The 12,454-nt window shown below is 44.5% G+C and overlaps 2 protein-coding genes across 2 annotated transcripts; one reads left to right on the top strand and one right to left on the bottom strand.

Annotated features, from left to right (window-relative positions):
- Window positions 1–1,784: 1,784 nt before the first annotated feature.
- MELLADRAFT_68193 (uncharacterized protein) lies at window positions 1,785–2,117 on the bottom strand (the record flags this gene model as incomplete). Its single annotated transcript, XM_007416685.1, has 1 exon — window positions 1,785–2,117. The coding sequence occupies one exon, from the start codon at window positions 2,115–2,117 to the stop codon at window positions 1,785–1,787; it is 333 nt and encodes a 110-aa protein (XP_007416747.1).
- Window positions 2,118–5,165: 3,048 nt separating this feature from the next.
- On the top strand, window positions 5,166–7,078 carry MELLADRAFT_93966 (uncharacterized protein; the record flags this gene model as incomplete). Its single annotated transcript, XM_007416707.1, has 2 exons — window positions 5,166–5,691; window positions 5,847–7,078. The coding sequence occupies 2 exons, from the start codon at window positions 5,166–5,168 to the stop codon at window positions 7,076–7,078; spliced, it is 1,758 nt and encodes a 585-aa protein (XP_007416769.1).
- Between the last annotated feature and the right edge of the window lie 5,376 nt (window positions 7,079–12,454).

The raw sequence follows: 12,454 nt of genomic DNA, 5'->3' as shown, positions 1-12,454 counted from the left end.
GCCATTGGTAAATGCACAACAACTTACTTGATATCATCAACTACCTGGTCAAACAATTCCAGCGCGGAAGCACAGTTGGTCGTAGCCAAGAAATGAATGTTGTACTCTTGGTTCGACCAAAAGGGAGGCAAACCCGAGAGGGTGAAGTAAATGCTCATATGCTTGTTTTATTTTTTGGAAACGTTACCTGAAGTATTGTCTGAGTATATTGTTAGTGGTACGTGTCGGACAATTTTCCCTTGCGCTTTGGTCCTCCATGGATTGACCATTGAAACCAATTGAACACCTTGTGTGGTATGCTCTACACAAACTTATGACGTCAGTCGTTTGATAATCACTCAATGACCAACGGCTTTGACTCACGATACATATGATTTCCGCATGAGTCACTGAGACGAGTACGGTTATCCAGCTTCACCGCGTCAAAGGTCCTCCAAAACATGTTGACATTGAGTGATAACAGCTCGGGTGAATCGAAGGAGGGCTCATCTTCGAAGGATATATTATAAGCCGAAACGAGTAAAGGATCCTGGGCCACCACGGCCCAAAGGCATTTGGCCATGATTTCATCATCTTGCTGGTAGAAAAAGATGGGTACAATCAGTTGACCGGATGTAACCTGCACAGGCTCGTATATATAAGTGCTTGGACTTCGAGGTGATCATTTGCACTCGAAGGTGTGGTGGATACAACTCTGGCCACTTTTGGCACTGCGAGAGACGATTGACAGGGCACTGGACAGGTAGCTCTGGAATGAAAACCAGATGGGGGCTGACGATTGGATTCGCCAGCTCCTAGAACCATTGAGGCCAAAGTTAGTAACGGAGTGGCAAACCGAAACTGATTGCATGACTTGCAATCACTTACGCTTGCCACGATGGTCTGCACCCTCAAGCCAAATAACGGGCTGCCCGTTGGACTGTCCCTCGCCGCAATTTCAAGTCCCATTTTGCGCTTTAGTCGGTTGCTTAAAGCTCGTAAAGATCCCCACGCAGGGAGGTCCACGTTACAGATTTGCAGGATCAATTGAATCCGCTTGTATTGTAGACGGGAGAGGAGGCTTCGTGTTGAACCAATGATTAGCATTGCGACGATCTGCTGTGTCATTTGGAGAGACGGCAAATGTTAATTAGCGGTTTTTCAAATCACATTGTTGTCGTGAACTAACCTCTTTGTTGGTGAATGGGTACCAGCCATTGGAAACATCTGCTTCCACGGGCATCACGTTGTCGTCTATGTCCAAAGCATTGGCATGCTCCTCTTCGATTTCCTGGTCAAGCAGGTTGTCCATGGCTTCTAGGGCTTGACGGAGCATTTGAAAGTCCAAAAGGTTGTCGGATTGGCCAGAGTCGGAATCCGAATCCGACAGGGCATTGCCATTGCGATCTCGAAGAAAGGAGAGAGGTGTGAGAGGTCATTCCGGAGACTCAGGGTAAGGATAGACAGGCTGATGGGGATCCTGTTCCTCTGGGTCATCGAATTGGGGGTGTTCCATCGATGAAACTGGTGGGTTTTGGATGGTGGCCAGCATGGCTTCATCATCGACCTGTCGCTGAAGAAGGCGCTGAACTGAGTTGCAATGTGCGGCTGTCTTGATGTGGCCTCGGTAGTTGGCCAGCATTCGGCTGTGGCATGCAGAGCACCGTATTTGGGGGTCCGCTGGATCCTCGGAACTGGCATAAATGCCTGCGAACATAATTTGTTAGAGGCTGAATGTCGCATGTGAGCTTATAAAATTGCTTACATGGGTCTGTGTAAGGGTGTTCAGGGTTGATGCCGGCCATTTAAATGCCGGGTGAATGCTCAAACGAAGTCGAGGAGTCGAAGCTGGTGCGGGTGTGGTGAATGCTGAGCTCCACCTTATACAAGGCAAGACGGCCTTTGGGTGGTGATTTGTCGCCTACAGTTGGAATGAGGCGGTCCGGAGACGCTTCATGTAAAGGCTGTCTGTTATCCGTCACTGACGGTGTGCAGGCAGGGTTTGCTGGCCTTGGGGTGACCTGTAACATCGAGGTCTTAGGGCGGCCTGTCTTCGAGAGGGGTCGCCTATCGCCCGCCCTGGAATGGCCAGCTTTCGGACGTGCGGCGTGTCTCAGACCCAGGCGGTCGGCGGACATTGTGCAGATTCGAATCCTACCCGTGGTGTATAAGAGTTCGTTCCTTCCATCCATGAATTGATTGTTCGAGCGTTTTCCCTTTTTTTCATAGTGCGTTAGTTCAAGGCCCTGGCCCCGGTCAATCCCCGGCGTAGGGGACGGGGACGGGGATCACATTGTTCTCAGGGAACGATACCGGTATTTTTGGGGAATAGGGTGATTTCAAAAACAAACAAACAAACAAGAACACAGCAAAAGACCCTCCCCAATAGGTTTCGCCTCAAACCGTCAAGCTTTTTCCAATCAAGATGAAGTCGATGGGTTCATCAAGCTTACAAATTCTTTTGAATCTGTTCCGGATCGAACTAACTCATCAAAGGTTTTCATCAATTCTCTTTCATGAACCACCTTTGAAAGATTTGAGCTAATCCTTTCATCATTGATTTTCTTCCAGATTCCATCCAGATTCCTTTGAGGTCATGAATTCAATTCTCACAAAAATCCAACATTGAGTTAGACCCCTCTTCAACCATGCTGTCTGAAATTTTGTTCAACACATTCTTCAACTGTGATTTTTCCAAAAACTGCTTGATTTGTCACAACATGTAACAAAACTGGATGTTGAAAGAGATTTAAACAATATATTTCAACAGTTCTAACACTGTTCTCAAAGCGAAATTGTACTTCACATTTTCAAATTGATCCCATGCTTTCGCATCAAGTGTTTCAGTTCTTGATTTAAACACCATCTTTCTGACTGAAACCAAAGCTTACACCTAAACTTACATGTCATTGCATCTATACAATTTGGTGTTTGTAAATGTAAAACAATTGACCTAGAAGAGTTTCTTGTATTGTTTGAGCCTAATATTTTAAGATCATACCATTTTTCATTTTGATGGTGTTGGTTTGATTTTGATTTATAGATTGTTTTAATTGGAGTAGAAGTTTTATCATCTATCAGAGAATTGAGTGAATCTTGAATTAATCATTGATTCATTGAAATTGAAGTGAATTTCAGTGGAGATGAGATTGGTAAATATGAAAATAGAATTCATGGTGATGACTGTAAATAGTAAATCAATGGTGATCAGCATTAAGTTATTTGAATTTGGTTGAGAAAGGAAAAGACTTGCTTGAATGGTTTGACTATACATTGTTACTAGTCATATTGGGCGGCGGGCGCCGCATCCATAAAGAGAGCACATCTCAGTTGCAAGGATTATTGGAAGCTATGCTGGCACCAGGCCCCACATCACCCAAGCTGAAATCTTTGTTACAGACAATTGGTTAGATTCCAACACGTCAGAATCTATTGTATGATGTAAAGGGCATTAATTTACGGGTGTGAGCAACACAACCCCAAGCCAAGTATATTAAATCTTGAGAGGACTAAAACTCCACCAGGGAAATCGAAGGTAAGTTGGTAGACTGTTGTTGCTAGGAGAAAGCAACAGGAAAGGAAAGGGATTGAGTGGGGTGTGAAGACCACACCTAAATGTGGTGGAATTCAGGGTTGGGAAAAATCATGATTTTTTGAACAGAGGCAATGTCACATACCCTTGGAGCAGGGAGACAATGTCCTTGCCCTAAATTTAATCCCTAACCACCCAACAGTTTCCATTCCAGAGTACATCAAGTACCCTATTGTCTCAGCTTATAGAAAACCTTTGCTTGGTATAGAAGTGAAGTTGGTATTGCAAAAAATGGTGTTCTGAGATTTTCATCAATTTTTGATCTTGATACAGATAATCAATTGATTGTATTACTCAGATTTTTTTTTTAGAGAACAATTCAGAATTAAGTCAAGAATTGAAGCCAAGGATATTGACATTGTAAGCCGTGAATAGCAAGCAATTTATTTTGTAAGAATGCACTGACCATGATTTTTTTTATTATCTGCATTGGGTGTTTGGCTTAACTCATATTTTGGTAATGTAATTCCAGGTGTCATTTTTAACCAGAGGTTAAGATGAAGATTCTCAATCAAATATAATCTGAGGTGAGGTAAAAGCAGCAGTAGTGCCAAGGAGGTTGTTTTTCTCATTTGAATATCAGATAAATATTGAACCACAGGATGAATTGAATCTTCAATGATAGTTGGACTTTGGTAATACTGATGAAAGAAGGAGATACTTCTTGTTTAGATTTGACTTTTTGGCTTCTTTCACTGCTGCTCTTTATCACATGCAATACAAAATGGTTACAATTCATTCTGTCTTTTTAGAATTCAAAGAAATTGGGTGAAACTCATCAATGGTTATCTGAAGGAAATGTATTTTGTAGATTGATTGAAACTTAATGGTTACGTTTGAATGGAATTTCTTGGTTTGCTGCTGATTGACAATAAGCTAAAAAATCAAGTCTGATTTATTAAGTTTGAATGTGATTTCTTGGTTTGCTGCTGATGTATAATGAGCTAAAAAAAGAGATTTTTACAAGTGGATCAGATGTGGTGATTTATTCATTAGATATGTAACTGAAATGTATGATCATAAGCCTTTTGTGAAAGCATAAGTACCTTTGTTAGAGTTATAAACCTTGAGGAAATAGCATTAATAAGAAATTGATCTGGAAAGATTCAGGAAACACTTTGACTACGTAAAAGAAATTGACAATCAATTCTGTTGGTTTACTGCATGACATTATGACTTATCAGTTAGAAAGATAGTTTTAGAGCAACATGTCAATGGTAGCTCAGGAGATCCATCTATCAAAAACCAAACCTTTTAGAGATAGCAAAGAATAAGACTGAGTCAATGATGGTAGACGGTACCCAAAGGCACGACGGTACCGTCTGTTTCCACGATGAGTGGCGGGGTCGGCCTATGGGAAGTGGGAGAAAACAGCCTTCTACCGAGGGTAGGTTTCTCCCGACGCGAGCTCAAAGATTTGGAGTAAAAGGAAAATCCCTTAACTCCTGCTTTCTCCCCCACGCGTCAACTTCCCCATAGTCGACTATCCCACACTCGGATCCCGGGAATTTCACTCTCTCATCTCCTACTTGAAGCCATCTGGCTTGAAGCTCTCTTTTCGAAATCCTTCTTAGTTTTCATTATTGAAATCAACATGTCAACGGATAACATCAACAACCCTGTAATAACGGACACTTCCACAGGAAATACGTCTAACACGGAAAGGTTTACTCATATGTTGAGAAGGTCAAGTGCGAGATTAAGAGCGACGTCCGTCCCAGCATTAGATTCTGAACAGACAACGAATCCCCCATTGGGACCCGACCGGTCACCTGCCGCTGAGGAAGCTACGCCTACTGCGACGAGCAGCCAACGAGGTGGGAACCGGGGACGAGGTCGTCGAACTGCTAGAGGATCGGCTAGACCTGCTGTCGAGAACAGGAACCAGGAAGGCGGAACCCCGTCGGTGACACTCACAGTGCCGGGCGCCAACGCAAATGGAAGTGCAACTCCTGGAGCGCCTTCGGCATCTAATCTTCAACCAGGAAGCGGTTTGTCAGCAATCAGTCAAGTAGGTTTAGGTACAACCCAGGGGTCAAATCGTACCTCTGTCATCCACCCTGCAGCTTCAAACTCGACAGGATTAATCGCTGAAGAGAACGTTGGAGGCAATGCAACCGGTAAGCCTTCTTCGAATTGACCACCTAGGGTGATGCCGCGACACGCGAAGTGATTACCACTTACAAGTGATGCCACCGCGAGGTGATGCCTCTCAGAGATGTGTGAACGAGTAATAGTACTAAATTGCACAATGTATTTCCATTTGCTGTCCCAGTCAATAAGTCACCTCCGCGCAGGAACACGACGTCTGCCGTGGTTAGCCCACCGAAGGGCATGCACTCTTGGTTGATCGCCAATGGATTGTCCTTAACCAATGCTTCAGGCTCAGTGACGCCTAATGGATTTACGACAGGACTTGGATGCCTACCTAAGACTCTTGCCAACCCGACTTCCAAACAAGCTCCTTGTTTCGACTTAACTAAAGATACCGACAATGATGCGACTCCGTCTTCAAAAGAAACTGACACGTCAAAGTCAACGGCTAAATCGAAACCCGAAGTCAGTACCAAGGGCATAGAAAACACCGGTCTAGTCAGCTTATCAAAACATTGGCACGACAAACTCTCGCCACTAGTGGGATACGTACCACTGTCTATCTTCAATATCAATTGGTTGAAATTGGACCTGCTTAGGACAACCTCTCGCCCCCGAACTTCAAAAGATAAAGATGACAAGTATGTCGGCATGGAGGTTCCAGAAGAGTGGAAGATGTCCTTCGGAGAGTGGGTGACAGCTTTCGATCTCTTCGTGGCCTATCTGGTGCATTACAAACATGTCGGCCTAGCCAAGCGTTTCAAGGTCCATAAAGAGAACGTGTTCGCAATTATGAGAGAAAGGAGGAGTTGGCCAATGGCTTTTCGGTACGATATGGCAATACGAACAACGGTGCTTACTATTCGGAACTCTGACGGCAAATTAGCGGACCCCGGAGACCGGAACGAAACGATCGAGAGGGATGCCCGTCTAGAGACAGAACGTTTGGGTGACTTCGACCCTCGGTTCGCAGACTGTAATCCTTATGCAGAAGGGCAAGTCAAGTCTCACATTAACCCGATCAGCGGCGAACGGATGCGTCACAATGAGAACACCTTCGGATCTACCAGGAACGACCATTCTATGAGTTCTACTTACGGGAAACCGAATGCGAGATCTTGGGCCTTTGCAAATCAGGTGGTTTATGACGGCCCAGGAGGTGTGAGCTTCAACGACGCTGAGGATAGGGGACATGGGAGCCGTAGGAACCGTGGACGTGGCAGGGGTGGTCGCTGGAATGGCGGAGGTGGTTTCGAGGCTCCACCTAGGGGTAGGCGAGGAAACAATGATTATGACGAGAGAAGAGCTGAAGGCAGCGGTTCTTGGAAACGTGAAGATAGGCGCGATGACCGCCGAGGCGAGGAGCGCGGGCCCGTGGGTCCTAAGTTTGGCGGCCAAGGGAAGGCAAAGTAAGCCCTCCAACGTGATTGAGCCATTACCTTTTGTCTAGAGTTTGTCATGGAAAATTAAGTCGTATACACTACGCAATGGTGTGTGTTGTCCACCCAAACAAGCTCGTCTCATGTTTCTTGGTTTTGTACCGGCTCCTTGTCTGTCGAAGGTTGTCTGAGGCATACAATGTTCCTGTCGCATGCAACTTGACTGCTCCTGTCCGGCTCATGTTTGATCTTCGCCATGTTTTCTACCTCGACTCATTGTATACACCGTACTCCCTGTCGTGTTTGATGAAAGCCGATAAGTTTGTTGGATAAGTTTCTGACGATGGCGTGCCTACCTTCCCCTAAACTGTGTAGCCCAACAATACGTGAGAATGCCCCATCGCCTAGCTCAAGGTTTCGTGATCGGAGAATGCCCGGAGCTGGCCCGAGAATTGTGCTCGACGAGTCAGTTGAGAGGTCCGGACCTGTGGAGTTGCTACCTTATTCGAATTCAGGAGGAAGTTATGACCCTTGTTGGCCTAAGGAAGTGGCGGTGTGTGACCTTAATTTGGAGAAATGGAGAACGTTAGTTGAGCTATACGGGATTGAAGGTGATGCCGAAGAAGTCCTAGAAGGTTGTCGGAAAGGGTTCCATCAGGGAATTCCTGATCATACGTTGGGTGATCGCCGTTGGTTCACACCGCCCAATCACGAGTCAGCTAAGCAAGCGGCAGAAAAGATAGAGAACACACTAGCGAAAGAACAAAGAGCAAACAGGATATTTGGGCCATTCACCCACATGGAAGTTTTTAAAAAATTGGGTTTCTTCAGGTCCAGCCCGATGGGTAGTGTCATCAACGGGGATGGATCTTTCAGGATCATCAATGACCTATCCTTTCCTCAGAATGTAGAAGAAACTCTGTCAGTAAACAGCTTCGTCGACAAGAAGGAATTCGTGACAAGCTGGGCTGATTTCAAGGTAGTGGCAATCTTCTTTAGGACTCACCTGGGGAAGTATAAAGTGGCAATATTCGATTGGGAGAAGGCCTATCGGCAGATTGCTATTCACCCATCTCAATGGCGGTTTCTTCTCATTATGGATCTTCGGAGAAGGATGTGGCTTGATACACGTGTTCAGTTTGGCGGTGTAGCAGGATGCGGTGTGTTTGGTAGACCTGCGGATTTGTGGAGGAAAATTGTGATCAAACATTTTAACTTAGTCACCGCTTTCAGGTGGGTGGATGATAATCTGCTCATAAAAGAAGAAGGAAACGTAACCACCATCCAAGATATTGTTCTTCTAAGCGCGGAGATGGGTGTGTCGTCGAACACGGAGAAAGTACACGAGTTCGCAGATGAGCAACGGTATATAGGCTTCATCTGGAACGTGGCAGAGAGGACCGTTCGATTACCCGAAGAGAAATTCATCGAAAGAAAACAGCAAGTCAATGATTTCTTGGCTCCGGAAGTGTCGTTCAATCTTAAGCAAGCGGAGAAACTGATAGGAAGGTTGGTTCATACAACTCACATAGTTCCAAATATGAGATGCTATATGCCCAGTTTACATCGCTGGGAAGCAGAATGGAAGGTATCGTCCGCGCTGAGGAAGGTTCCAAGAGATGTGAGGGAGGACCTGTTAGAGTGGCAGGCCGCGTTAGAAAACTTCCAACCTCGACGAATAATTCCTGATTCGGTACCTATAGATGTTGAGTGGGTAGGTGACGCATCGATGTCAGGAATAGGCGTATTGATTGGCTCTAAGTGGGCAGAATTTCGTCTAGTGAAAGGTTGGAGCCTGATTACGACACATAGAGGAAAGCGGAATATAGCCTGGGCCGAGACGGTTGCGATAAGGTTAGGTTTGTTAGTATTAAGTAAGTTGAGAGACGTGCGCGGGAAGTGCTTCATTGTGCTCACCAACAATACGACGTCACAAGCTGCGGTCGATAAACATAAGTCAGGTGATCAGGCTGTAAACGAGGAATGGAAGCAAGTGCAAAAGCTATTAGCTGAGCTGCAATGTGATGTAGTAGCGAAAAGGGTAGCGACCGGTGACAACATGGCAGACTTACTATCTAGAGGTTTGGATAACCGTAGTATGGAAGATCGTGTAGAGATAGTTGTACCAAATGACCTGAGATTAGTAGTAAAACAGTGCTAGTGAAATGGATTCTTCTTGATTCTTCTGATTGACCACCTTGTTTAGCACCAAGTTTGTTCCCGAACCGGGGTTTGGTTGTCCTCTCGCTCTCAGGCATGAGTCGAGAGCTGGTTACCAAAGACCACTACTAAATAGAGAGACTCGATCGCTATAAGACTTGATCGTTATACCCATACAGAAAATCGTAGCATCAGTGATGGAGTTCCTCAAAGGCAGAGACGGCATAAACTCAGTAGCGAGTGACCCGATCAAGACTTACATGATTAACGGGGGCTGGTCCGACGCAACAATCAAGCATTACAACGCCGGTGTCTCGAAGTTGATCACCTTTGCTAAAGAAAAGAACATGCCTAGATCACTGTTGTTACCGATCGATTGAGAAGTGCTGTTTGCATTCGTGGTTTGGGCGGGTCCAAAACACTCGTCAGAACCGATAGACTCGAAATCCCCTCCAATAAAATCGAATACAATTAGAACTTACTTATCAGGCATCAAAGCGTGGCATCTATTCCACGACTTCGAATACCCTCACACAGCGACCAATTGGGTAGAAGCAATTCTGAAAGCAGCCCATAAACTAGAACTCTGAGAAGAACCTAAGGAGAAGAAAAACCCGGTGATGATAAAACATTTGTTCGGTCTCCTGGAGTGTCTGTCAGACGGATCGTTAGAAAACCAAACGGCGTACACGGTAGCCTTAGTTGCCTTTTGGGGCATGGCCCGTTTGGGGGAATTGCTAAAACCGGCGAACAGTAAGAATCAGGTTAGGGTGAAGGACTTGGTTTGGGGAGGGCAGATGGATTTCTTACGTATTAAGATAAGAGAAGTGAAGACGGCAGCCGTGGGGGAAATTCAAGAGATCCACTGTCAAAATCAAAGCTCCCTCCTCGACCCAGTATGCGCGGTTCAAAGGTTGATCAAGGATACGAATGCGACAGAAGATGACCCCCTGTTTTCATACCAACGTGGTGTTAAACGGATAACTTTGACAAAGGCACGGTGCCAGAAAATCTTTGCGGACGTATGGACGAGTAGAATGAAAACGAAGTTGACTGGGCATTCGTTTCGAGTTGGGCGTGCGTCGTTGAGATGGAATTTGGATTGTCCTCTAGAACAGATAGTGGCTCTCGGTCAATGGAAGTCAAAGGCCTATAAACTGTACATTAGGGAGTACAGCGACACAGATCTGTTGAATACTGTACGACTGCTCGAAGAACTTAGATTGTAGTAATTTAATTAACGTGGTGTTGTGGATTGACATGCGCGGGAGGTCGCGGCAATAAGTTACACTTACATAATGCTCCAGACAGCAGCATTCGGTTAGGGGGTGTTCAGCGACTGCGAGGGTGACCTTGACCCAGATCACTGGGGATGGGAGTTTGCAGGCTCAGGCCCATGACCTGAGTCAAGGGGAAGCGCTCTCCCATCCCGAGTTCTCAGTGGTCCTACCTCCCTCTGCCCAGTTGGGCGGGGGCCCCCCCCCAAGAAACCCAAAGTGTTCATAGAACAGAGACTTTAGGTTTGCCTAGGACAAACTAGAGTACTTGTATTTATGCATTACAAACTATGAAAGGCTACGTGAAATTAACACTACGTGGAATGAGGTGCTATTAGGAAGCTCACCCTTCCTGAGACACCGCCCAATAGAGAGTGGAAGGATGGTTACATCCAACAGCACGGTGATTGTGAGTCATTTCTCAAAAGAACACCTGGGATTGATAGATACTGAGATATTTTTTCTTCTTATTGCAGCTTATGCCAAAGGAGGAGAAAAAGACAAATCTAGCCCCTACACAGGCTTGAAATATGCTAAAGGAAAAGGTCACAATACTTGTGACAATGATGAAAAAGAAGAGGTTGAAGACCTTCATAAAAATCAACAAAGAGCAACTTATTTCAAAGAAGGTAGAGGAGCAAAAGACATTTTTAAAGGAGGTTCCAGAGACTGCATGCTTCAACTTCTACTTGGGTAGATGAAGGAAAGGGTGTGGCACATAAAGATAAGGAGTGAGTCAAGAGTACAATCCTTTGTTGATTAGATGATATTACTCCACATTTGTGGTACACAAATATTGTTCTGGAGATTTCCAGAACACTGTTTCCAGAATGCCAGACGTATTTTTTTGGTGTGTTCTGGTGTTCTGGGGTTCAGAAACTTTGAATGCCCCGGTTCATTTGCGGGGCCTGCAGCAGAAGGTTTATTTTTTTTCAGAACACCAGAAACCTGCCCAAAGGGTTCTGGTGTTCTGGAAAAAATGTTCTGGAATTTGCCAGAACAATATTTGTGTACCCTAATTCTAATGGTGGAGCAAAAACCAGAGTTGTATTGAATCTTTTGCTACCATCCTTTCTATTTTTGTTGAATCTTTTTGTATTGAATGAGTAATAGCAGTTGCTATGGAGATTGGTAAAAAAGATCAAGGTTATTTATGATTGTTTTTTTGTGAAATCTTACCCCATGCTTTTGGTTTTAAAGTTTTTTCTGTCAAGTTTTCAATATAATTTAGATCTAAAACTTGTGAAGGATCAGGTACTTCAATTAATTGATTCTTTACCTTTTCATCAATTTTGTTCATGTTTTGATTTTCTTTGAATTCTCCAATGGTTTGGTTTGGATTTAATTATCAAAAGCTTGAGTTGCATTTTTACCTGCATATCCATTCTTGTGAGTTTCTTACTTGAAGGTAAGATCTAGTTATGTGTCTTATAGTAACTATTCTCTTGTTACTATAAGATCACATCTCGTTATAGTTTGTTTTGTTACAAACTATACTCTTATCAACCTTGGCGCATTCATATGGCTGAGGTTGATGTTTATTTCGGGGGAGCCCGGGCAGGGGGTCGGCTGACTTTTGCGTCACGGTTTAATTACCGCTGACGTCAACGCCGATCTCTCGCCCAGCTGGGTGGGTGGGTGGAATTTTGAAATTTTATTTCCAACCTTGAGAATGAATTGAATGATCGTTTTGATTGCGTTATGAGACGTGTGAGGTGAGAATTTTGGTTGTGTAAATTCTCTATCTCTCACAGTGTAAAAACTCTGATTTTGGGTTATGGGTTTATACCTCATACGCCGAAACTCTATCATGGAACTATACCTTAAGTCGTCCCTTGGTTAAGATTAGCAATCCATTCTTGTGAGTTTCTTACTTGAAGGTAAGATCTAGTTATGTGTCTTATAGTAACTATTCTCTTGTTACTATAAGATCACATCTCGTTATAGTTTGTTTTTTACAAACTATACTCTAT

Source organism: Melampsora larici-populina, assembly GCF_000204055.1.
Source record: "Melampsora larici-populina 98AG31 unplaced genomic scaffold MELLAscaffold_63, whole genome shotgun sequence".
Lineage (NCBI taxonomy): Eukaryota > Fungi > Basidiomycota > Pucciniomycetes > Pucciniales > Melampsoraceae > Melampsora > Melampsora laricis-populina.
This window is presented reverse-complemented; position numbering and strand designations above follow the sequence as displayed.